Source organism: Protopterus annectens, chromosome 12.part0, assembly GCF_019279795.1.
Source record: "Protopterus annectens isolate FY-2018-M chromosome 12.part0, PAN1.0, whole genome shotgun sequence".
Classification (NCBI taxonomy): domain Eukaryota; kingdom Metazoa; phylum Chordata; order Ceratodontiformes; family Protopteridae; genus Protopterus; species Protopterus annectens.
The window spans coordinates 339,097,431-339,124,930 of record NC_056746.1 but is presented as its reverse complement, the minus strand read 5'-3'; the positions used below and the strand labels follow the sequence as shown (position 1 = coordinate 339,124,930).

The window sequence follows — 27,500 nt, the reverse complement described above, 5'->3', positions numbered from 1 at the left end:
TAGAAAACCCAGTATAAAACGACATTTTGATTTTGCTTTGCACTACTTTGGCCGAAGGTTCAATTATACAATGCCGTCTGAACAATCGACGACCGCAATTCTTAAAAAACGCAAAGACAAGGATAAAGACAGGTATCCGAAGTCCAAAACCAGCGAAGCCTCTTCTAGGCCAGTCGCCGGTTCTCAGTGAGGTGCTTTCGCAGCCCCTGACATCCGCTACATCAGAGCCACAGGCCACCTCCGACTCCCACGTGGAGACAACTAGGCCTCTGGAAACTCAAGGTATTGGGCCTACGGAAACTAATCCCTCAGATGGATCTGGAGCCGCTGAGCAGGCATCGGCTTCTGAGGGTGTTTTCAGACCTTCACAACTTACCATTAAAGCAACAGCCAAGTCAAAAACACCATTAAAGACAAAGAAGCAAGTACAGCATTCTCCTGGACAGTCCTCCATGCCTAAGAAACAGATGCTCAAAATGGCCGAAGACCTCATTACTCTAATCAAGGGTTCCCCTCCCCCTTCTGAGAAAAGGCCCAGGCAGGATACAGACTATGATTCCTCTGATCAGGTTTCCATTTCCTCTGATTCCTCTTCAGACCAGGGATACTCTCTACCCCCCTATGAGGACTCTGATGCTGAAGAATCTATCCCTTCAGCCTCTCCTCCTGAGGATTACTCTTTTTGGGAAACTTTACATACCATGAGGGAGCATTTCCATTGAAAGTCAGGATTTTTCAGAATCCAAGAAAAGGCTCAGGGACTTCATTTTATTGCTTTAGTACAGGCCCCTAGCTATTCCGCCTGTACTAGACATTGTGGATGATGTGTTCTCTGAATCAAGCTTAAATCCTGATTCTTTGCCCCCTGCACCAGCCAAGCCAGATAGGTATTATAGAGTCCCTGACTCTCACAAGTTTCTTTATAAAAAACATTCTGCTGACCCAGAAACCATTTCCTAGGGTCCCAAAGGGGTTAAGGCTTCCATTGCAAAAAATCCAGTCCCCTCTGACAGAGATTCTAGAGCATTGGATAGATGGGGAAGAAAGTTTACACTTCTGCAACTTTAGCAGCAAGGGCTTTAAATTGCCAGTTTCACATGCTTAAGTACCAACAATATTTAATGGCTCAGTTAAAACAGAAAATGCTTGCAAGCTCAGAAGCTCCTGACTATAAAGAAATGCAGGATTTATTGCATGCAGTTGAACAGGTGGGAAAACATACTCTGCAATGTGGTTTTGAATCTTTAGAGGCCTCTTGTAGAGCTGCAGTTACAGGTTCTGTGATTCGAAGACATGCTTGGTTAAAAGAACAGAGTTTACCTGATCATGTTAAGGCAAAATTATTGGATGCTCCTTTACAGCATGATACTTTGTTTGGTTTTAAGGCAGAAGAGGTGTTAAAGAAAATGGAGGATAAAGCTAAATCTATGCAAACAGTCAAAGATTTCTTACATGTACAGCCACCTCGATTTAGCAGAAATTGGCCTACAAAGAATTGGTCCTTTCCAGTATCAGACGGGCCACAGAGAGGCAGATACAGACGCCCAAGAGGCAGATCTCAACCCCAAGACTCTAACAGACAACGACAGTGGGGTACCTCAACCTCAAAAGGAGGTGAGGACAAGTCTCAACCTTACAGGAAACAGTCCCAATGACTTGCCCCTTTGTATGCCAAGCACTTCCCTTTTGGCAGCCCCCTTAGGGGGAAAACTAGCACTTTTTTCTCAGAATTGGCAAACTATCACCCAAGACAAATGGTTTCTGAATATTGTGTCTCAAGGTTACAGGTTCCACTTTCACACTTTACTAAGGCTGAAAGGAATGCCATATCTGCCACAAAATCAATGGGCAGAGGCTCAAAAACAAATTTCAGCCCTCATGCACATGAGAGCTGTTCAAAAAGTACCACAGCAGGAACAAGGACAAGGATTTTACTCAACTCTTCCTGGTCCCCTGAAAGAACAAAGCCTGGAGACCCATACTAGACCTTTCAACTCTAAATACTTACCTGGATGTTCCGAAATTCAAGATGTTGACATTACAGCAGCTTCTTCCCATGCTGGGCAAGAAGGCTTGGCTTGTTACTTTGGACCTCAAAGAGGCAAACCTGCATGTCCCTATCAGACAAGATTGCAGAAGATACCTCAGATTCAAAGCTGGAACAATGCAGTACCAATTCTCTGCACTGCCCTTTGACTTATCTACAGCGCCCAGGGTCTTTACAAAGTGCCTGGCACCAGTATTTGCATTTTGCAGACAAAAAGGAATTCAGATGTATCCATACCTGGACGACTGCCTCATTCAAGCAGAGAGAAAGGACATTCTTTTAAAGCATCTGGCGTTTGTAAAAAGTTTGCTAATTTCTCTAGGGTACACAGTAAACGAAAGAAGTAAAAACTAGTGCCCTCACAACAGATAATATTCCTGGGTGCCAGCTTAAATACAACGGCTCAGATGGCTTATTTCACGCCAGACAAATAAGGACAACTGACTCATTACTGGCAAAAAAGTCCCATCTCCCTGCAAGAAAAATTCTGCAGGTCCTGGGATTCATGGCATCCTGCGTACAACTAATTCCATATGCCAGACTGCATATGAGGAAATTACAATGGTACCTAAAAAGTGTTTTGACTCCGCACTCTCACGGTTTAGAAGCAGTAATACCAATAATTCCCTGCCTACAACAGGAGTTTTGATGGTGGGCATAGGCATGTCACCTCAACAAGGGTCAGCCTTTCACTCTACCACAGCCAGGTGGACTCTAACAGATGTTTTGGATTACGCCTGAGGAGCACACATGGCAGGAAAATGTATTCAGGGCAAGTGGACCACAGACCAAATGCATCTTCACATCAATCAAACAGAAATGTTGGCTGTTCAAAATGCCCTAACAGCTTTCAAGGACCTTCTGCATCCAGGACAATTATTATTAAAGACAGACAACACCACAGTAATGTGGTACATAAACAAGCAAGGGGGCACTCATTCTTATCTCCTATGCAGGCAAGCCATGACCTTGTAGAACACAGCTCTAACTTACCAAGTTCATCTGCAAGCCCATTTCCTGCCAGGAAAGAAAAATACCCTGGCAGACTATCTAAGCAGAAATATCCTGGACCTTCATGAATGAAAATTGAATCCACAAATCTTCAGCATGGTAACACAAAAATGGGGATGCCCAGACATAGATCTTTTTGCCTCTCCACTGAATTGCCAACTACAAAAATTCTGCACAAGGACTTACCACACGCATGGAAAGTGGATGCTCTTTCGTTCAGCTGGAAAAGCCTAAAAGTTTATGCCTTCCCACCACTGCCTCTCCTTTCAAAGGTACTCCTAAAAGCCAGACAAGAAAAACCACAGATGATCCTGATTGCTCCAGACTGGCCACGCCAGCACTGGTACCCAATCTTAAAGAACTTAGCTCAAGGCCCACCATGGATTTTGCCTCAAATTTCACACCTTCTGACTCAACAAAACAATCAAATCTTGCACGGTCAGCTCAAAACCCTAAACCTGGCTGCATGGCAGATTCATTAATCAAACAGGCAACACCTCTCTCTAAAGCTGTTATGGATGTCATTTTGGAGGCCAGGAGGCCTAGCACCAGGAAATCTTACTCAGAAAAATGGAAGAGTTTCTGTGCCTGGAACCAGGCTCAAAGCCTTGACCCTCTTGTCCCAAACATTCCTCAGATTTTACAATACTTAACTGAGATGCTGGACAAAGGCCTATCCTTCTCATCAATTAAGATCCACGCCTCTGCCATTTCAGCACATTACAACACTGATCCTCCTTTATTCTCTCATCCCTTGCTAAAGCAGTACCTCAGAGTGGCTAAAAACATCAGACTGCCTCGGAGAGTACCAACACCAACTTGGGACCTCAATTTTGTTTTGGAAAAACTGACCTTGCCACCTTTTGAGCCAGCCAGTACAGCCGATCTAAAATTTTTATCATGGAAAACTGCTCTGCTACTGGCAGTAACTTCAGCACGAAGAGTCTCAGAGCTACAGGCATTAATGGCAGTGGAACCTTTTATAATTTTTCATCAGGACAGGGTTTCTTTAAGGACAAACCCTACTTTTATGCCAAAGGTGGTATCTAGTGTGGCTCTAAACCAAACCATCCATTTGTCAACTTTTTATCCAAACCCCCAGAATAAAGGGAGAAACTTCTGCACTCTTTGGACATACACAGGCAGCTACGCTTCTACTTGGACAAAACAAAGCTTTCAGGAAAACTGAGCAACTGTTTGTAGCATATGCTGCAGGATCACAGGGCAAGGCTATCTCAAAGCAGACTATTTCCAAATGGATAGGACACAGTATTTGTTACTGCTACACACAGCATGGAAAAGCAGTCCCTAATAACATTAGGCCACATTCTACCAGAGCAACAGCCTTTCTCAGAGGAGTACCAACCAAGGAAATTTTGGAGGCTGCAACTTGGAGTTCAGTGCACACCTTTACCAAGCATTACCACTTGCCTCTTTACTCTAAATCCAGAGCAGGATTTGCCACTGCAGTTCTGCAGGGCCTCATAGCCAATCCTAACTCTTTATAGACCAGCCACCCAACCTTAGCTTTGAGATTCTACCCAAGTGTAATGACTGCAGCAGTGTAACACGATGAACATAGTACAGTTTTGTACCTACCATAAATGTAGATGTTAGAGTGTTCACACTGCTGCAGTCCAGGTTACCCTCCCTCCATCCCCTCTGTCCTAGCTGGACTTATTTATACCTTTCCATCCTATACAACCTTTGTGGTGTATTTGCTTGTAACTGAAGGTATTGTTTTTATTTTTTATATATGTTTTATAACCAATATGTATTGCCTACCTACTTGGGGGCACACGACATCTAGGGCAAGAAAAACTGAAGAAAATGGCGTTGAATGCATCTTTTATACCCCTGGCGCACTGACGTCCGGGAAGAAGCGACAGCAACCAACGCCGGACCAAGACTTTGGAACTGGCCAACTGCGGGACTGCCTGATGGCAGGATAACCCAAGTGTAATGACTGCAGCAGTGTGAGCACTCGAACATCTACATTTATGGTAGGTACAAAACTGTAGTTTCTACCACAAGAACACAGGGTAGTGAGGCAAATAAAGGGGAGAAATCGAATATCATCATGGAAATATCGAATAGAGAAAGTTATAAAGCAATTAAGACAAGAAGTGTCACTGTTTAGACTATAGAAAAAGTAGTAGCTCAACATAAATACTAAGAAAGATAGACATGATAAAAGCAATGCGCAATATTAGAATGGGCCAGGATCTGTCATGCACTATTGCAAGTAACAAATTTAACATTTCAGCACAGGCAGAAAAGTTAGAAGATACAAAGGTAAATATAAAGGAAAAATGCAAAATAAATAATTTATTGATGACCCAAAAAGGTTTTATAGAGAAAGGAAATAAGGTGAAAGGAACTGAGACGGTCAAAAAAAGAAATAGATGCATTTTGGAGAAGTATCTGTGAAAATCCTGTGGAATATAACTAAGATGCTAAATGGATAGAAGACATAAAAGAAAGAATAAGAAATTTAAAGGTACATGATATGAAATGGGATGAAGTAACAGCTAGCGAGACTGAATCAAAGTTGAGAAAAGCTTCTAATTGGAAAACCCCAGGCCCAGATGCAGTATCTAACTTCTGGTTAAAAGTTAACATCTTTGCACAAAGATTTCGCCATGAGTAAGAACTATTTATATACGCACCCAGAACAGACACAAACATGGCTAACAACAGGAAAAACAATGCTCCTACTTAAGAGTGAGCCTGCAAGCTACCCTAAAAATTATAGACCAATAACTTGCCTTCCGATGATATATGAACTATACATGGGAATTGATGCTAATTTGAGTTTATAGTCATTTAGAAGAAAACTCAGTTTTGGCAGTAGAACAAAAGGGCAGTAAAAAAGTCATATGGAACAAAAGATCATTTGTTTATTTGTTTATTTATTGCAAGGGCATAGCCAGCATGTTTTTAGGTGCACTTTTAGTAAAGTTTTGAAGTGGGTGCATGATTTTATGGAGGTAATTGTGGGTGGGAGGGAGTTCCATAATTTGGCTATGGTGCAAGAGAATAGTTATTGGCTTTAGTGATCTGCAAATGATTTTTGTTGCTGGATCTTAGTGGTCTGGTGGTGCTATAGGGATGGAGTAGATTCTGGAGGGATGGGACATTTAGTGGATGGTTTACTAGTTTGTGGGCGAGTGAGAGTTGATACCACTAAAGGAGGTGAGGGAGTTCAAGCCAGCCCAGTTCAGCAAGTGAGAGACAGTGGTGACTATGGTAGGATGCCCCTGTGGCGAATTTGACGATTTTGTTGCAGCAGGTCTCTAGCTTGTTTAGATCGCATTGCCTTAGGTTGGTATATATTGGAGAGGCATAAAGTAGGGTGGAGATAAGGTGGGAATTTGCTATTGAAATCTTTGCTGCTTTGGTGAGAAGTTGCTTATTTCTTTATAATGGTCCTAGTTTTTTATGGACTTTTTTTATGGTCATGGATATGTGAATGTCAAATTTTAGTTTGTCTATTTCCACTCCTAGCAATTTGGTGTGTTCAGTTGGGTATATAGTGGTGTTGTCTTTTGCTGTGATGTTAAAGTGAGAGTTGTTTTGAGTATGTTTGGTGGGTTGGAAGATGAGTAGTTTAATTTTGTTTGGGTTGAGTATTAATTGGGCATCGGATAACCAAGTTTCAACAGAAGAAAAGGCTTCCTGTGTGACTTCTTGCAGTTTGGGTAGGGACTGGGCTGAGAAGATGGTGATGGAGTCATCTGCTTATTGTATGAGTGTGCCATGTTCGTTGGCAGAGGCTAGATTATTGTTGAAAACAGAGAAGAGTAGGGGTCCAAGGATGGATCCTTGGGGAACCCCTATAGAGACAGGTAGTTGGGGAGATATGTCATTCTGCCATACAACAGATTGTTGGCGGTCAGACAGGTAACTCTGAAACCAGTTGGTGACTGATTGTGAGAAGGATAGGTTATTGAGGACCGAGATAAGTTGTTTGTGTGGGACCATGTCAAATGCTTTAGATAGGTCTAGGAAAGTAGCAGAGGAGAGAGCGCCATTGTTTTTATGCTGAAGGATAGTGTTAGTAAAGGTGAGTAAGGCAGTGGTGGTGATATGGTTTGGTCGGAAACCATGCTGCGTATTGGAAAGGAGGTTGTTAGTAAGGAGGTAGTCTGAGACCTGAGAGTGTATGCATCTCTCTAGTATTTTGGAGAGAGAATAGCTATGCGGCGGTAATTGGTTAGTTCTGTGGAGGGTCTGCCTTTGTGGAGGGGAATTATATGCGATACTTTGCACAGTGTGGGAACGTAACTTTCTGACAGAGATCAGTTAATCAAGATGGATACTGGGTAGGTCAGAGCATCAGCTGCGATTTGTAGGTATTCATTTGGGAGGTTGTCTGCTGCTAATTTGGTGGGCTTAAGTTTAGTTAAGAGTGTTTTTATGTTGGAGGTAGGTACAGGAGAAAGAGAAGGCAGTAGGGAGATTACTAGTTGAAGGTGTGGGTTGGAGGGGAGGGGGGTTGTGTTGTTAAGCTAGTGATAGTATGGTTTGTGTTAAGTGTGTGTTGAATGAGGTAGCAATATTTTCTGAGGAGTGAGGGATGTTAGGAGGAGGGGTACTGACTTTACCTGGGTGGAGGATGGAGTTTATTGAGGACCAGAATTGTTTGGGGCTCTGTTGGGAGGAGTCTAGGGCAGACTAATAGTATTGGAATTTGTCCTGTTTTATTACCTTTTTGACTCTGTTGCGTAGTTCTAGGAATTTCTGTCTAGTTGAGGCGGTTTTGGTTTTGCGCCAGTGCTCCCAGGCTTTATCCCTGTTTTTCATTTCTGACTTAGTGGTTTTCTGTAGCTATGGGGAGGGTTGTGCTTTGATTCAGGAAAGTCTTATGGGGGGCATGGTAATTGAGGATGCTCAGGAAGGTAATATTAAAAAATTCAACTGCGTCAAGACTGAGGTACTTTAGAGGATGCCAGTTACATTCATTGAGGGATGAGATGAATGCGAGTGGGTTAAAATTTAGTTTTTTACGTATTTGACAGTAGATGACCGGTTTAGCTTGGTATAGGTATTTTTTGAGTAGGAATGTTGGGGAGATCACCGAGGCTGATAAGCAGCCTGTTATATATGACTGGGGGCTCTTGCTGACTAGTATCCAGTCTAGGGTAGAGTGCTTGCTGGAGTTTTTATTTATCCTGGTTGGCGACTGGACTAGTTGGGTGAAGCCATGAAGGTTTACATGATGGGTTAGATGGTTGCCAGAACAGGATTGCCTGTCAATATTGAAATCCCCTAAAATGATAGTTTCTTGGGGGAGATGGTCGGTAGACCAGGTGAGGAGGTTTTATAGTGGAGGGATGTTTTGACCAGGTGGGAAGTAGCGTCCATTTATGTTGATGGTTTTGTTTTGGTTTATTTTGAGGTTGGTATATATTATTTCTTCATTGCCTATTTGTGGAGCTGATGATTTTAAGATCTGGATGTTTAGATGCTGTTTAAATATTATAGCTACACCGCCTCCTTTCTTGTTTAGCCGGTCTGCTCTTAGTATGTCATAACCTGTAGTGAGTATTTGCTCACTGGTAATGTGAGGTTTTAGCCAGGTTTCTGTCAGGATGACTATATCTGGGGAGTACAAGTCTATGGTGGCATGGGGTTCATGGACTTTGTTGGATATACTTCTAATATTTAGGCTTAGTAGAAGGAAGTCAGTTGGCTTTCTATTGGCTGTAATATGGGAGAAGTTGTGGTTTCTAGCCTGATTATGAGGACTGGGGTTGGAGATGGTAGGGCCAGGGTTGGGGTGGATGTCTCCACTTAGGGCTAGTTTTGATGTGCATGAGGTTATTAGTTTTCTCAGTTTTTGAATGTGTTTGTTTATAAGGGAAACTTTATGATTGTGCTCTGTGGGTAATGGGTATGGTGGGAGGGTTACTATGTTAAGTTGTAGGGATGCTGTATATTGGAGTAATATAGTTGGTAGAATATGTGGGAGGTGCATAGGGATGGTTCTTGAGTTGGTGGGAGGGGAGCTGAGTGAGGGTGAGACATGGGTGGTGGTGTGAGTAGTAGTACAGTGGTAGTGGTTGAGTGGGGGAATGATGGAGCTTTGATAGGATGTAAGATATGGAAGGAGAGTCCATGCAGTGAGCATAGGTAAGGTATGCTTGTACATGTTAGTTGAGGAGGTGTGATAGTAGTGGGAAGACTGAGGTAATGTTGGGTTAGTGCTGTGGTTGGCTATTGGAAAGATGGGATGGGTTTGTGAGTGTAATAAAGGTGGGACCACTGGGGGCGGGAGGGAATAGGGGGCAGGGTGGGGTGCGAAGTGTGTAGACACCCTGTTAGTTGCTGTTATGAGGGGGCTGGAAACTATCTGTTAACAGAGTTAACTGATAAATGGACATATGATAGTGACAAGGGTGGTTGTAGTTTTAAAAATGGTGCCTGCTGCAGGTAATATTTATTAACTTTGGGATTGTCTTAAGGTAATAAACAAGGAAATCTAAATTTGTTAAAGTCATAGTGGAGAACTGTAAAGGGGAAGAATCTAAGTATGGCATGGATTGACTACAAAAATGCATTTGAATTGTATCCCTTCTTCATGGATTAAAGAGTGACCATGTGGCAGACCACTCTGCAGTTAAGCCATGATAAAGGACAAATTGTTATCCAGGGATAAAATTCAAAGTGGGGATATTCCTGGGTGAGACTCTGTTACCGTTACTATTCTGCATTGCCCTTCATCCTTTAAGCAGTTTACTCAACAGCTTAAGCCATGGCTATAATCTGGCTCCTAGAAAACAACAAAGGTAAAGACTTCTCACCTTCTCTTTGTCGATGATTCATTTATAACTGTATAACTCAACAGACGAGGAACTGAAAGCACAACTGCAAGTTGCCAAAACTTTTTCAGCTGATATAAGAATGTCCTTTGGTCTTGATAAATGTGCATAAGAAACCTTTAAAGCAGGAAAACTGCAAAGCCAGGAAAACATCAGTTTGGGACAATAATGTGATATAAAAGAACTTGAGCAAGGAGGAGTGCATTGATATTTCAGAATTGACGAAGGATCAACAATAAAACACGAACAAATGTGAATAAAACTTGGTAAGGAATACCTCATAAGACAAAAATTAATCCTGAAAACAGCACTGACATCTAGAAACCAAATCCAAGCTATAAACTAATTTGCTCTTCCTGTGTGATTGACTGGCCCCAAATATATATATATATATATATATATATATATATATATATATATATATATATATATATATATATATATATATATATATATATATATATATATAACTATATATATATATATGTGTGTAATTTGTAGATCTGCAATCGTGGGACTCCACACATATCTGCTGACCTCACAAGACCCAAATGTAGTGAAAGTTTTGAAACGTGAGTAGAATTAATCTAAGATGACTTCTATGTTTAATCTAGCAGAAGTTTATCCATGTCAAGCAGGAATGGCAATCAAACCAGAAGTAGCTAAAAGTCAGGCAGCAACTGAATGCGCCAAAGAACAAAAATAATAAAAGATGAAGGTTCAGATGAGAAGGCAAGAAATGTGGAAAAAGCATAAATATAGCTGCAAGTATAGAAAACTTCTGCAAGAACCTCATGTTGATCAGGAATGAACACAAGAATGGTTAAGGAGAGTCGAATTCAAACCAAGAAATGGAAAGTTAATATTGACGGCCCAAGATAGTAGGCTGCGTACATGTTGGTTTAATAAAGTCCATTGAACATGTAGGAGAAACGGACAAATGTAGTTTTTGTAAAACCGAATTGGAAACAGTTGAACAGCTTGTTGCTGGTTGCGGCATACTAATGGCACAAGGACTGTATACTGAAAGGCATAATAATGTGGCGAGATTGTTGCACTAATTGTACAATCATTATGGTTATTGAAGTGGCGAAAAACACTGGAAACATGGTCACAAAGCTTCATAGAAAATGAAGTCTACATCACATGGGATCATCCATTACCAACAGTTCAAAAGATATCTGGTAGAAAACCAGATATAGTGGTCCAAGAAAAGAAGACAAGAGTAGCATTGATCATTGAAACTGCCACACTCTGACTACAGTGTCTTTCTTACAGAGAGAGACAAAGTCATAAAATATCAGGATATGCAGGCAGAAACAAGAGCAATGTGGAAGAAAGATACCCAGACCATTCCAATAGAAGTAGAAGAGTATAATAAGACCAGAATTTAACGTTCACAAAGTTTTAATGAGCAAAGCTTTCGAGATGCAAGCTGTTTTTCAATGCATGAAAACAACTTTGCAAGTACCATTTTTAAATATATTTTTTTATTTTTTTCCCTGTTACAGTTCCAATAATAGTAGGACCAACGGGTCTTATAAAGAATTTGCAATTGTATTTGGATGTTACCAATACATGTTAAATCCATATGAACTGCAGAAGGAGTCATTACTGGGCACATTGCAGGTGCTGTGAAGAGCACTAGTGGCTGACATCAAAGATTGAAACAATATTAATTTCATGAACTTTAGTCATACTTTGACTTGGGAATGGGGTCTATTCCCATCATGGTATTAGAAACCCAAAAGACTTGGAGAAATGATTTAGACAGAATGCTAAGAAAATTTCTCAGGAGCCAAATTCATCCAGGAGTGATCCTGTCTCAGTCTTCTGTTGGACCTGTGAGCCTTGCACCATCTCGGACCCTTTTAGTTATCTCGATTCTGATCTGACCCTTCTGTTTTAGAGGTTTTGGGTGTGGAATTCCTAGGTTTGCCATTTTGGATTTGAATGCTTGGCCTTGGACTCTGGCATGTTCTCTGATCCAGCTGACACCGTCTGAGCTGTAGGGTTGTCTGAGTTGTAGATTTGGTGCTGGATCTGGGGGTAGGGGTTCGATTCCAAGGTTTTTGGAGTCCTCCCTTCTCCTTGGGGCTTCAGTGTTTGACAGCTTGGCCTTGAATTCTTCTTTTGAGGCATGGTCATGAGGATTCCGTGGGCTGCCTTGGTCAGGTGGCTTCAGATCCTATTTTGAACAGTCTTTGGTTCTCCCTTGGCTTATGCCTTTGATGTAGTGGAGAGAACTTTATCCACTACAGGAGAATAGGATATCTTTGCCTCTCTTAGGATCTCTCCCTCCACAGCGGTCTGCCCGAGGTCATGAGTCTACTTATTCTGTTCCATTGGGACAGTTGGTCCATCCCAAGCCTTGAAACAGTCCTCATCCAGGACTCTACCCAGACTTCTGAGTTTTCCTCAAGTCATCCCCCCATGGAAGCTTCTTGGAAGCACAAGTGCAAGAGGCGGCACGTTGATTCCCCACAGTACCTTAACAGAATACCCTGAATTCAATGATTTCCCCCAGATCATCCCTTGAGGATGTCTCATTAAAAAGATTCTTAAGCTCTTGAGGCAGAAAGGTGGTTCGACTTTCAAAGACCCTTCCCCAGAGGATTCTATTTCTTTTGGAACCAGTACAGTTACATCTGGGGTGGTCCCTCCAAGTGGATGTAATGGTAGACCTAATTTCTTGTGGAAATGGAAAGATCTGGATGTGACCGAGACTATCCCTAGAAAGTCAGACAAGCACACTTTTTTGCCGAAGGTCCATGCTGTGGTAGTGGCAGCCACTAAAAGAATTTGTTGAGGAAAGTCCTGTCCATTTCCCTAACAGGGAGTTTAGGGCTTTGGACAGATTGAAGAAGTGAATTTTTGCTTCAACATCCTTTGCTCTCCAGCCTTTGAATTATTTGGCACACATTATGAGGTTCCAGAGGGATTCTACTAAGGAACTCCTCTGTAGGTCTGTCTGCAGAGGATAAAAAGACTATTTCTTTGCAGCTAGCCCCCCTCCACATGCCTCCATGTGGCTCATCTGTCATGCCATGGAGGGTGTTTTCGGAGCAGCAGATTCAGGCATAACTATGAGGATGCATGCCTGGACATGCCTTTGTGTTTTTGCAGAGCCGATTAGAATGTCCTTTGTCAATGCACCCTTTGGATATATTTTATTTGATCTCTATTAAAGACGCTCTCTCCAGGAGTGAACAGGAAGGGAAAACTCAGTAGAAATATGATTTTCTACCCCTCAAAGGACCTTTTGCAGAAATAAAAAGGTGGTAGAAAGATGTGATTCTGGAAGTCGCAAGGGTTTTCCCAGGATTTCTGTGGAGGTCTCCCCCATCGGCAGAGGGGGCCTGTAATGGTAGTCGTTACCCCTGTGGCATAGTAGGCCTGCAAAACCATACCTTCAGGAGTTCTTTTCTGAGAAGGCTTATCACCATTCCTGAACTGTTGCCTGACTGCTGCACTCTGGAAGCAGTTGGTTGGCAGTTATCTCTGTACCTGGCCTGGACGTCCATCAGTGAAGACATCTAGATGCAGATAATCATCAGAGGCTACTATATTCCAGTCAAATCACCAGGATTTGCAATGAGAATATACCCTGGTGGATTTATGCACCATGTGTGTGTCGGGGCCATCCTTTTATCCTACCCTTGCCCAAGACCTCTGTGACCACAGCCTCTTCCCAGCTGGGGTGGAGGGCAGTACTTGGGACAGACCAACCAAGGCACATGGCCCCCCCTTGGAGGCCAATCTTTGCATGAATGTCCTAGAGATGAGTAGTTTTCTGAGCTTAGAACATCGTGAAAAGCCTGCAATCTGTAGGTGTGATTGCCATATGAACAACCAACATGTCCGTGGTCTGCTACATCCACAAATGTGGGGGGGGGGGTTGGGTTGCATTTCTTGACCCTTTTTGTCATGAACCAGTAAGAGTGTAGTAGTAGGCAATCTCTTGTGGCTGCTTTTTTATGAGCAACACACATTCTAGAAAATTCCAGTGTTCTAGCAGACTGAGCAGATCTCTTCTGTTGCCTCACAAGTGGTCTCTCAATCCTTAATTGTTGAAACAGGTATTTTGTCAGTGGGGTCAACTATGTAGCAATTTCTTCCCCCAGCTTCAAATGTAGCAGGTATTTTTGTCCTAATTTCCCTAGGGGGAATCGTCAAGAGATGGTCTGATTCACGATTGCGTCCCCACAGTCTCCTTTGTATATTCTCCTAGTCCCCTTATCTCCAAGTTCCTACAGGAAACATGTCAATTGAAGAGCAAGGTGATCCTCATTGCCCCATTCTGGCCTCGACAAGTGTGGTTTCTTTCCTTGGCCTATCTGATCGCCTTCCTTATATTCTGGATCATTTTCAAGATCTTCTTTCTCAAATGTCTCGACTACCTCATCCAACCATAGAAACCCTCACGTTAAACACATGGTTTCCCATCTTCTAATGATGGGTAGACAGTTAAGTTTTGCACATCCTTGCATATTCCCAGAAAGATTCTACTAGGAAGATATACAAAAGCAAATGGAAAAGGTACTTTTCTACTCTGGCCATCTAGCAAGGACCCCACTTTTCCTTGGGATTTGACGTTACTACTCCAGGGATTCACTAAGTTCTTTGAATCCGCAGCTAAAGTGGATTTAAAATGCTTGTCTTGGAAGACCATTTAGTCTGGCACTGTTTTGTCAACCACCTTGCATTAGTTTTCATAAAGACAGTTTTTTTACCTTCGCATCAACCCTCCTTTCCTTCTGAAGGTAGTGTTAGAATCTGGCCTTAACCAATCCTATTAACTTGCTATTTTTTTTTCCAAGATTCTCTAATAAAGAGGAATACATTCTTCATTTGTTGGATGTCCTCAGACAACCCAGATTCTATCTACATAGAACAAAACTTTTTTAGAAAATCTGACCAGGTGTTCATTTTCTTTTTAGAGGCTGAACTGGGACAGTCTGTGTGAAAGTAAACTTAGCTAGGCGGCTTATTGACTGTATTTCTCATGTTTATAAGGAAATGGCTTTGACTTTACTGAGACCTACAAGGGCTCATTCCACAAGATCCATTTCCACTTCCACATTTTTGCCAAGAACTTCTACAGATGACATTTGTATGTCTGCCACTTGGTCCACTGCTCATACTTTTATTCCTCATTACAAGTTGGTTATTTTTTCTTCTAGGGACAGGGCAGCGTTTGGCTCCACTATACTCTGGAATATCCTTCCATGAAGACCATTGTGGGTTTTTAGTAGCTGGAGGATCTGTCCCACCCGTTTGGGATTGAATGAAAAAGACATGTAATATAAAAGTTATGTAGTCATCATAACTATGCATCTGTGTTTTTTTCTTTCATCTTTACTCAGTCTCCTTCCCTCTGCTCCTCTTTCCATTTGTGGGAGATGCTTATATGGATTACTAGAATGACCTGGAGGGTATGCTGGATTGGTGTTTTGCCTTATTTAAGCTCCACATAATCTTCACTTTTTTTCTGTAGAGCTTTAATAGCGATTTGCTGGTCTGCTGTATATACATTTATTTACTTGCTTCTAAACACTGAAGGGGCAGACTTGTTTTGAGGTAATACTATATGGGGTTTGAGGAGATTATGGGTCAAGGATGAGCTAGAGTTACAGATCCAGAGTCTGGGAAGTGGCCAAACAAAGGTCTGATCCAAAACCTAGTGGTTGAGGAAGGACAAAAACTGACAACACAGATGCATCATGGAGTACAACTTTTTTTTTTTTTTTTTGTAAGATTGTGCCATCTTTGGATGTGCTCAGCAGTGCTTCCCTCCTTCTCCACATTTAATTGTTTGGTAAAACTATACAGACTTTGGTAATCAGTTTTTTAGACTACTGTATTTTTATATAAAATGATAAAAATGTGCTTCGTCCTTGTCAAGTGAGAATTTAAGTTTGATAAATGTAGGACCATAATCGGTGAATGATCAAGCAGCTAACATTTCTTCTTTGGGAGAAGGGTTGAGATTCTTCTTTGGGAGAAGGGTTGAGATTGGCCATTTCTCACCAGCAGAGGCTGCAGCTACAGTGTGCAGTGCTTGCATAACTTGGCAAGGGCAGATGTACAGCTTTCCTAGAAAACATGCTACCAAGCGTAGGCTAATACAGTTCCTCTGTGTCTCTGCCTTTCCCATATTTATATTGCCTCTGTAACCCCGGAATAACACTAAGCCTTCTGCCCAACCATTTGACTGCAAACAGTTTACTTTTTATGCATGGTTTTAATATTTACTGCTGCTCCTTATTGCTGCTTTATGTCCCTCTAAACATTGTCTTTTCATGACGGCTTAGAACCGAGGTTTTGAATATCTTGAAAGAGTGTGCATAGCTCTCAACCTTCCATGTCCAAAATGAGGAACACTAGCCCTCATAATGTGGAACACACTAATGGCTTACTAACGACTTTAAATAGGAAGGTCATAGGATGGTTTTAAAATATGCTGGTTTTACTTGTAAAGAAGATCTTTTAATTAATTAATATGATTCATTTCTATTTACAATGGATTTCATTTAAAAAATTCCTAACACTGAATGTGTGGCAGAGTCTTTCAGTGTGGAACTTTGAGGAACTTCGAGGAACAAGAACTTTTTAACACCCCAAATGAGGTACGTTCCTCGTAATGAGGTACACTTGAGAGATATGAGAGTGTGTATTAAACATTTGCAGTGTTGATTCTTCCACTGATTTCTTGCTGCAAGTAAATTTCCCCATGACTTGTACCATAGTCTTCTATCTCTGCTTTCTTTTGCTGACTTTTGGGGTGGGAGGATGGAGGCATCACTTTGATTTAGAGTGTTGCCCTTCTATAGATGTCATGCTGCCAAGGTAAATGCTTAAAGTGCCAACCTTATTTGTTGGACCTGTGGTGGAAAATTACTCTGGCTACAGCACTGTTTTCTGCTGTGATTTGCTGGGAGATGACTCAACTATTTGTTCCCAAAGCTAAGATTACGGTAACAAGCTTAAATAGAAATGTATCTTGAAGAGTGAGGTTATTGTCAAGTGTTGCATCATTTAACAGCTTGCAATAAAGTCCTTTATTGTGATGTACTGAATACTAGAAAATTCGTTTGCTATTTAACATTAGTGAACTTAGAATGTTTTTCAAGTAAATGTTCGGTTTCCTTTCTAATGTTGCCATATTTTAAGAGAGGTAGATTAGCATTCTCTTTTTCTTCCCTTTATTTTCAGAGTTCAAGCATAGATTTCCTAGCTAGCCAAGGCTTTGACTTCAATAAAGTCTTCAGGGATGGTAAGTTCAGTACAGTTGAAATTTTGTTCTGGAAAAAGTACCACTAAGCACTGTTGTGATATTGTCATTCTTCTATCTACCAGCCTAGTTTCACCCTGTAAGCACTGTTACTCGAGATGGAGGATTTATGAGGACTGAGTGGACTTGTAGACTAGTAAATGTTTTGGTTAGATATTCTAAGCATAGATGTGCTGCATATTGTTGTGAAGATTGCCTGGTTTTACCTTTGTTTCCGCTTGTTTAAGCGGATTGCAATGTTAAATCACTGATTGACAGATGCCCTAGTTTTCCATTTGATCCTTGCAAGGTTACATGTAGCTGAAAACATTTTCATGCAGTCTTCTGCTGCTTTCCTTGTACTCAATATACTTGCAAATACTGAGCATTTGCATCATATGTTTGTCCCTTGTATATGTATGGATGCACCCAGTGAAGGACTGATCTTAAGAGTTTATTTTGAATGATACAGAGATGCCAAACTGAAATTTTATTTTGAGTGGGAAATAGTTTTTGTATTTTTGGAAGAGGTATGCTGTTGTGAATGTTGCCTTCCTGAATTTTTTTCCAGATGTATGGCTTTTCTAATTTGCTTTTTTGTGTAGACATTGTTTTAGTGCATTATATATTCTTTTGAGCAGGACTTTTGCAGTAAGCAGTATATGATTTGTTTTGTTGCTTACGTGATGATTCTCATGTGGCTTTACCTTTGAGAGCAGAATGCAACTGCTGTTTTGTTAGCACATAGGGCTTTCTTGCTAGGGCTCATTGGCCATTTGATCAGGTTATATCTTCCTTAATCCTACTAGTTAAATTGTTATTATTGTAGGTTGCATTATAACTGTATAACCACTTATAAAATCACTGGCCGTAGAAGGTGTTTGTATGGTTGATTTGGGAGTTCGTACTTTTTTTTTTTTTCCTCTTTTATGCACCTGTGCAGTTAGTGTATATAAGGAAGGGTGTGTTGGGACAAAGCTTCTCACATGGGGCCAAAAGGAGAGTTCATTGATGAAAGTACTTAGCTGAATAAAGCTCCTTTGAGAAACCACAGGAGAAGAAGCTTTCTTTAAAACTTGATGTACGTTGATATATACAGGTGTGTATGTACAAGTGTGCACACACACACACACACACACACACACACACACACACACACACACACACACACACACACACACTATTTAGTTGAACTTCTAAGCACAAGCAGCAAAATGAAGTAGGAAGAGGTACAGTTTGTAGTAGAAAGTGATGAGACTGAAGATAAGATGGTTTAAGGTTGAGAAGCTAAAGGGGTGGGCCTTTTACAAAGTTTGTATAAACAGTAGAATGAGCTGATGTAATGTGACTGGGAGGAGTGTCCAGTATCAACTTTATACTAGAGGCTGCCAACTCGAAGCCACCAAGCTCTAAGACCACAACAGCAGCTGGGCAGGTCAGTGGGATCTAAAAAAAAAACAGTTGCACAGATAAACAGATATGCAGTAAAACAGAAGTTCAGAAAACAGATTAAAGTAAGCATTTATCTTTTTCCAGTATCACAGCAGAGCAATTGCAGAAGGTCTATCTCACTGCAGCTTTGAGCAAACAATAAGGCTACTGACTAGCAGTAATAAGTATGGCAAACTAAATGCAGCTGAACTAAGTACAAGCAGCAAAATATTCTACTAAATTGTTGTGCTTTCTTTTACTGTTGTGATTGTCTGCTACTGTTTTATAGCAATCTACTGATTCGCTATATTTCACTGCTATCTACTGCAGTTCATTACTGTTTAACTGCATTTTACTGCATACTGTAACTTTTTTCATACTGTGAGTTCTGTTCTTTTGACTATAAGTGGTTAATCTGTGCTTCATTGTGAGTTTATTTTACTGTGTTCTTAACCTTAAAATCAAGTAGCATAGTCTAGATACAGGTCTGCTGCATCCAGAGCTTCAGCTGCACGTTTTTTTTAATCCTTTTTGAGGTATTCCAGCTACAAATTTTCTCTTAGTAGCACTTGTAATGTCTTCTATTCCTATGTTGCAGTATTTTAGTTGTGGGATTTCCTGCCCTCGGGCGACTCGTACATCAGCTCCTATACAAAAGCTTCAGCTTGGCTGTTGCAGCGTGCGTGGGACGTCAGACACAAGGCCATAAACCAGGGCCCTTAAATGTGATGTCTGCACGCACAATCCTCAGAAATTTTCAGCCGTTACCTACGATCGCTCCTTCACAGATATCTCATCAGTAAAGCAAAGTAACCCATTGGGTTTCTGTTTTTTCTTGTTTTGCCGATTGTTATTGCTTAGGCTTTGATGTCAGGTAAAAATGGAAAGTGCCAGTGCGGGAGCCTGATACCCCATAAATACACCCATGGTAGGTGTGTTTTTTTGCTTAGGCAGGAAACAATCATTTCTCCTGCTCAGTTTGTCAATCGTGTGTGCCGAATACCCTATGCAGCTGTCTGGTCGCTTTAAACCTCTACTTAGAAAACCAGCGCCTTAAATGGTTAGCCCTTAGAATGGATCCCACATTGGAGGCTGTGCCCGAACCTCCACGCACGAAGGCCAAGATTCCTAGACCTTCTTCGTCTGCTGCTTCACTTCCCGACCCCCCCCCCCCACTTGCCAGCTGCTGATCTAGGAGTTGAGGTGCGTTTGGTGGGTCCATCTACTTCAACGTACCTTGAGGAAGCCATTGCACAGCCGACCAGCACTTCCTCGGAGCTTACACAGACTACCGTCTATGTCGAGGGGAACCAGTTTCTGTGGTACCTCCGACCGGGATCCAGACTTCGAATATATTAACTTCAAAACGTGATGCCAGGCCGGTTCCTACTTCCACCCCATCCAAAATGAAGCAGAAAACCAAGCATACCCCCTCCTCTACAGAAGCCATACCAGATTGGCAGAGCTTTACTTCCTCTCTCAAGCAGACCTTTATGGCCCTTAGGCCTTCAGCCTCAGCCTCTACTACTCTGCCTTTACTGAGCCCTAGGCTTGCATTTGCCTCTTCCTTCCCACCCATGACCTCTGAAGTTAGGGAGGAAGAGTATGATTCTTCCTAAGAGGACTCTATTTCATATACATTCCAGATTGCTTCTCCCCAGGGTATTACTCCCCTGATGAGAAATCTGTGGAAGAGGATTTTCCACCGGAGGATATTACATTTGGTGAGACCATCACCAAGAAGAAAGATAGCTTCAAATGGGATACTACCCAAAAGAGGTACTTTGAACTGCTTCAAGTAGAATCACCCTCCCCTTTGGCTGTCCCTCCGGTTCTACTTGCTTACTTGGATGCCTTTAATTCAGCTTCTAAGGCCCCAGACTCCCATCCTCCAGCCCCTAAGCGCCCTGACCGCGTCTATAAAGTGCCAGAGGAGCAGAAATTCCTAGTTAATCCACCTTTGCCGGACCCAGCTGTGATTGCCACCACTCCTGATAAACAGTCTAAACTGCTGCTTTCCTTTTCCCTCCTACCTACAGATAAAGATAGCAAATATTTGGATAGGATGGGAAAGATAGCAAATATTTGGATAGGATGGGAAAGAAGGTTTACACATCCTCCACTTTGGCTTTCAGAGCCATAAATTATCAGACCCACATGACTAAGTATGCTCTAGACTTATACTTAAGCATCCTCCATGCTGGTTTCTTTTCCTGACAGCCCCATTAAGACTGACATTGCCTCCCAACTGTCCTTGGCTCAACAAATAACCAAGCACTCTATCAGATGCAGCTACAATGCTGTAGAAGCATTTGCTTCGGTTCTCAGGAGGTACTCCTGGCTGAGGTTACAGAATCTCCCAGAAAACTTCAAGTCCAAGATCTTGGATGCCCCCCTGGACCACAATCCGCAGGGAAAAAAGTAAAGAATTGCAGGGAAAAAATCATCTGCTGGTGTCCCCCATTCCCAAGTATTATAGGAACTACCCTGCTAAAACCACCTTTGTAAGGAGTAACCCTCCTCAGACAGCCGCTTCCTCTTCCAGATCTAGAAGAGGGCAAGAAGACATACCACGTCCAGACCTACTGCTCCACCTCCTCCGCCCAGACAATCCTTTCAGGACAGAGGAGGTCCCAATAATGCTTGACTATCTTGCCCACCTACCACTCTCTGCATGCCTTCCCCACTGTCTCCCTCTCTTGCAATCCATCACCACAGACCAATGGGTCCTGTCCTTTATCCAGAAAGGTTACTTCCTATCCTGGTAAGAAAAAACACCAAGGAAAGGTATGCCACCCCCCCCCCCCCAATAACAAGTTCATCTCCTGCCACAAGTTTCGCCAGACCTACTAAAACTAGGCACCATAGAACCTATCCCCTTAGGACAGGAAGGAAAGGGATACTACTCCCGTGTCTTCCTGGTCCCCCAAAAAGATGGGCCCTGGAGACCCATCTTAGACCTTTCCTTTCTAAATCTACACCTTCAGGTACCCTCCTTCAGAATGCTGTCACTCCCCACTCTGCTGCCTCTTATTCCAGCCAATGTCTTTATGGCCACCCTGGACCTAAAAGAAGCCTACCTGCACATACCCATCAGGACTTCCCATAGACAATTCCTGTATTTCTCTGGACCTTCCTCTCCTTTCCAATTTACTGCCTTGCCCTTTGGCTTATCCACTGCCCCCTGAGTCTTTACAAAGTGTCTAGCCCCAGCCATTGCCTTCTGCAGAACTCAGGGAATCCAGATTTACCCATATCTGGACGACATCCTAAAACTAGCAGAATTCAGAGATACCCTCTCAAGGCATCTGCATTTCACCATGTCCCTTATGCAAAATCTAGGGTTCACCATCAACCTCCCAAAGTCCTTGAATCCAGGCCAGGACAAGATTTTCCTAGGCTGCAGAATCAGAACGGACAAAATGAAGGCCTTTCTCCCACAGGACAAGGTCCTATCCCTGACTTTCCACTTCCAGGAAACCCTACACTCCCAGAAGGTGATGGCAAGGCAATTCCTTCTTCTCTTGGGCTTAATGGCAGCAACCATTCCCATGCTACCACTGGCCAGACAGTTGTACCTCAGAAATATTTGGTCCCAGCATCTACATCACTTAGAAGAGCTCATTTCCCTCCTTCCTTGTCTAAAGACAGAAATCAGCTGGTGGATCCAACAAGTGTAACTGAACTCTGTACTCCCACCCCACCCCAAACAATGCATACAGATGCCACAGATTCAGGTGGGGGGTGACGCTGGCATCCTACAGGGTCCAAGAAAAGTGACACCCTTCTCTACAGGCTAAGCACATCAATGTTGGGGAAATTACAGCAGTCTTCCCAGCTCTAAAGACCTTTATTTCTCTTCTTGTACCAGCGGTGCTGCTAATAATGACAGACAATACCACTGTTATGTGGTACCTCAACAAACCGGGAGGAACCATGGCCTATCAGCTGTGCAGATTGCCCCTGCTGATATGGGACCTAGCCTCTCGCCACAACTTAGGTCCTGCAGGCGACATACTTCCCTTCGCAGGACAACAAGCAAGCAGACCTCCTAAGCAGGATCTCCTCCCCACAGCATGAATGGATGCTGGACAGGGGGGTCTTCCTAGACAGTCCACTGGTGGGGTACTCCACAAATATACTTGTTTGCCTACCCCCAGAACAGGCAACTGCAGACCTTCTGCTCAAAGACCTACTCCCCCTCCCAAGAGATGCTGAAATCGTCTACTCTCTATGCTAGAGGGGAGTTCCTTTATGCCTTCCCCCTCTTCCCATTGATTCTGAAAGTCCTCCTGAAAATCCAGGAGGACAAACCACAAATCTTGTTAGTGACTCCGTACTGGCCGAGGCAGCACTGGTTCCCCCTATTTCACAATCTATCCAAGGGCAATCACTACAAATTACTCTACAAGGTGGACCTACTGACACAAGACAGAGGAACTCTCCTTCACCCACACTTGCAGATGTTATCCCTGACTCTGTGGGTGATAAAATATTTATTCCCTTCAGACACCCCTACTCAGCGGATGTGCTTTCAATCCTGAGGGAGGCAAAGAAACCTACCACCAGAAATTCTTGCCTAGCTAAGTGGGAACGATGTACAAAGTGGTGTCTGGACGAGGGAATGGACCCTTGCCCTGCTGAAGCCCCCCCCCCTGTTCTCTCTTGTGTGTGTCAATTGATTAAAAGTGGACTTTCTTACTCTTCAGTGAAAGTACACATTTCTGCTATATCAGCCTGCCTGCCCCTTGATCCCCCCTTGCTAGCCAGGCTTGATGTAAAGCTCTTCCTTAACTGGGTCTTACACATGAGACCATCAAAGAAACCTATCCCTCCGCCCTGGGACCTAAACTACATCCTGGAAAAACTAACCCAGCACCGTTTCGAATTGGCTGGGTCTTCTTACCTAAAGATGTGTACATGGAAAACTCTTCTTTTGGTGGCTATCACTTCAGCCAGAAGGGTGTCAGAGTTGCAGGCCTTAATGGCCTACACCACCTTCCACAAAGACAGAGTCACCCTGCGAACTAATCACTCCTTTATGCCCAAGGTGGTCAATGACTTGTCTCTAAACCAATCTATCCATCTACCCACTTTCTTTCCCCCTCTAACGAAGGGGAGAGGATATTGCACTCCTTGGATGTGCACAGGCAGCTAAGATTCTACCTGGACAAATCCAAAACCATTAGGAAATCTCAGCAGCTCTTTGTCTCCTTTCACCCCAGAGCCCTGGGCAAGGCAGTCTCCAAACAACCCATCGCATGCTGGACAAGGAAAACTATTTGTCTCTGTTACTCCCACCATGGAAAAAAAACCTAGTGGGAGTAAAGGCCCATTCCACTAGGGCTGTGGCTGCCTCCAAGGCTTTCATACAAGGTCTGGACACAGCATCCATTGTGGAAGCAGCCACATGGTCCACTATCCACACTTTAACCAAACATTAAACTTGACCAAGTCTCCAGAGCACAGACAGGATTCGCCAGGGCTATCCTACATGGCTTTGTAGAATCCTCTTCAGCATCCACCACCCTCTCTTAAGCTGTGATACTCTCCCACATCTAGAATACTGCAACATAGGAATAGAAGGACTTGAAATAGTTGTGTAAAATCTTATCATAACCATAGATGTCCTTCTGCCTATGTTGCAGTATTCCTTCCCACCCACCATTACCCGCATTTCACTCTCCTTTAGTCACAGCTAATACCTAGACCTTTCCATGCTACTGTAGGATACCAAGGTCACACACCTGAAAACCACTGGCATTCCTCCTGCTGGGCTTTCTTCTCTACCTGGTGGGCTTCAAGTTCTGAGGATTGTGCATGCAGATGTCATATTTAAGGCCCCTGATTTATGGCGTTGCTTCTGACATCCCAGGCACGCTGCAACAGCCAAGCTGAAGCTTTGGTATAGGAGCTGACGTACCAGTCACCTGAGGGCAGGAAATCCCACAATTAGAATACTGCAACATGGAAGAGAGGGACATCTATGGTTATGGTAAGATTTTACACAACTGTTTATCACCTTATAGTACTATTACTTTCCTCCCTTTACCCTCTTGGTTCTTTCTGGTCTCTCTCCCTCAGTTTCTGAAAAATATGGATGGACAATTTCATACATTTTCTCCTGCCAGTCTGGTTGATGTGGGCATCCTGAGACAGTGTAGCAGCTTCCTCGGGTACATGGACAACCCTCTACTACTACCACCTAGGAACACAATTTGTGAAAGATGCAATTACATCAAGCACCTAGTGTCATTGTGCTCTCCCCCACAAAACAGTGCATCGGGAACTGAGAAGGTTGGCAACATGAACTCCACAACTCAAACACCACCCACATCTACAGAACACACCCGCACTTATGCTGAGGTCCTCAACAAAAGCATATCCAAACAAAAGAGACCTCTGAGGCATAAACCCATGCAAACTCCACTGCCCACCACACCACACATAGTGGCTGTGAGACGCAGGTGTGTGGACTAAGGCTTTAACATAAACCCAACGTACTAGTCATAGGAGACTCCATTGTGAGATGCACATATGTGCCCCTCACCAGGCTAAATAAGGAAAACGTCACGGTTAGTCATTTGTCGGGTGTCAGTCCCCCATATCACCAATGCAGACAAGTCTCTCCAGGTACCATTTTGACTCTCATAGTCCATGTTGGAGTGAATTACTTGAGTCGTATCTCCCTGGACTATATGAAGAGAGACACGATAGAGCTTGCTGAATGTGTCCTAGGCAGGCATGTTCTTAGTCTTAAGCACCATTGTACCATCACCCAGAATGATGACTCAATACAAACGGAAAATGATTGACATTCAATTGGTTTAGTTTCTGGTGCCTTTCCAAGGGGATCCAGTACCTGACAGCCTGGGATGACATGATTGAAAAACTACGATGCTTTGCAAGAGATGGCCAGCATCTATCTCCCTTAAGCTTCAGGTTCCTGGCAAAGGCTCTTTCCTCCTCTATAGTGCCTTTTTTAGGCAGTGCCATGAGGTGAAAACTATCAACATGAAAATTTCATCAAAACTTAAATTAAAGGTCATGCTGCTAATTGCTAGGAGTCTAAACATGAAACTGCACTCATTGCAAACATTCTTAACCCTGGAAGAAGCTAACATTTGTGCAGTCAAGAAACCTGGTTCAAAGCTACGGAGAGCACCCAAGCCATACCAGGTTACTCATACTATCATTCAATCAGACCCCAAACCATGGGCAGCAAAACAAAAAAGATTGAGTTGCAATATATATAAAAGACATGCACATTTCTAGGCTAGTCAAACAGTATGATGCTCAGAAAGCACTGCGGGTGCAGTTAGTAATTGACAAGATCCCTATTCAAGTCATAGCTAGCTATAGGCTTTCAACTTTGACTCAAGATGCTCACTCCTCTTATTTGGACCTCTTTGAATCTATCAAGATTCAGCCCTTTACCCTGATCCTGGGTGACTTTAACTAGCGAACCATAGATCGGAAGAAATGCTCATGCCAAAACACAAATGCCCAGAGATTCCTTGATTTTTGTCAATGCAAATGCCTTGGACCAGTTGGTTGACACCCCTACAGAGGAGAAAATATCTTGGACTTTGTATTAACTCATTCCTGGTAAGATCTAACCACAAAGCAATCACTTTTGATGTCGCCATCTCCCATGACCCTCCCCCACAGCTAGGGTCAAACAAAAAACTTCTCCAAAACTGATGGCAGCATCCTGAGGGAAGGTATAAACAGCTTCACAGCCCCCCACCCCCGTAGGAACTGGCACATATGTCCAAACATACACCAAAGTTCTATATCAGTATTTATATAGCTGCATGGAATCAAGAATACCAGACAGAACAAAATCCTCCTCCTCAAGGAAGAGTAAACCTTTCTGGTGGACATGTACAATCCTGTAATAAAAGGAAATAATTGCTGTCCAGGACCAAGAAGGAGCAGGTATCTAATTTGAAGCAATCTCTTCATTGCCTGAAAAAGCAAATAAGAGCACTAGTGAAAACCTCCAAAGCAAAGCTGGCCACATCTACTAAAGACAATCATAAGGCCTTCTTCACATATGTCCGCAATCTCAAGGGAAGTACCCAGATCTGCTCAGAACTGGTGGTCAAGGACACTACATAAATTAATGTTGTAGATATAGCCAACCTGCTGGCAGACATGAACCTCACACCTCTGTCCTCCCATCGTTAAAACAGGGTATCCCCAGTACCTGCCCCTCTCCACTTATCTGTAGGGAGCAAGTCATCATTGCCCTCTGAAAGGCAAAAAATACAGCCTCCATGGGACCTGATAACATCCCAGGCTGGATCCTACATGAACTAAGGCAGGAACTTGCAGCACCATTGGGCACCCTATTCAACCAAAGCCTGAGTATCAGCTTTGACCCAGTCGAGTGGAGGACAGCCACTGTCATCCCTTTGCATAAAGGTGGAGCATCCACTGATCCAGGAAATTATAGACCCATCAGTCTAACTAGCATGAGGCCATGGAGTGGATTATCATGGACCTCATTAACAAGGACATTGGCAACCTCCAGACACTCAATCCCACGCAGTTTGGTTTTGGCAAGGGCAGGTCATGTCTGTTAAATCCAGTTGGCTTCTTTGAGATCCGTCAACAAGGCCATAGACGAGGGGAAGACTGTGCACACCACCTACCTTGATCTGGCTAAATTCTTTGTTAGTATTCCCCACTCGGGTGTAATAGATAGGCATCAATCCATATGTTACCCCAGTCAAAATAGGGGAAGTAACCTCAAGTAGTAGACCAGTAACAAGTGGCGTACCTCAGGGATTGGTCTTGGGATATCTGCTGTTTTGGGATATACTTCTCAGAGATGGACAAATTTAATGAGCTATGGCTGACCAAGTTTGCAGATGACTGCAAGCTGGAAAAGCTTTTGGGAAACCTC

At 42.9% G+C, this 27,500-nt stretch overlaps 1 protein-coding gene across 1 annotated transcript in view; it reads left to right on the top strand.

Annotated features, from left to right (window-relative positions):
• The window catches only part of PARN (poly(A)-specific ribonuclease), a 1,015,251-nt gene that overhangs the window by 152,422 nt on the left and 835,329 nt on the right, over positions 1-27,500 (top strand). Inside the window, exon 6 of the mRNA XM_044088915.1 lies at positions 17,098-17,158. Within this exon, the coding sequence (XP_043944850.1) occupies positions 17,098-17,158 (61 nt within the window). The remainder of the gene's footprint in view (positions 1-17,097; positions 17,159-27,500) is intronic.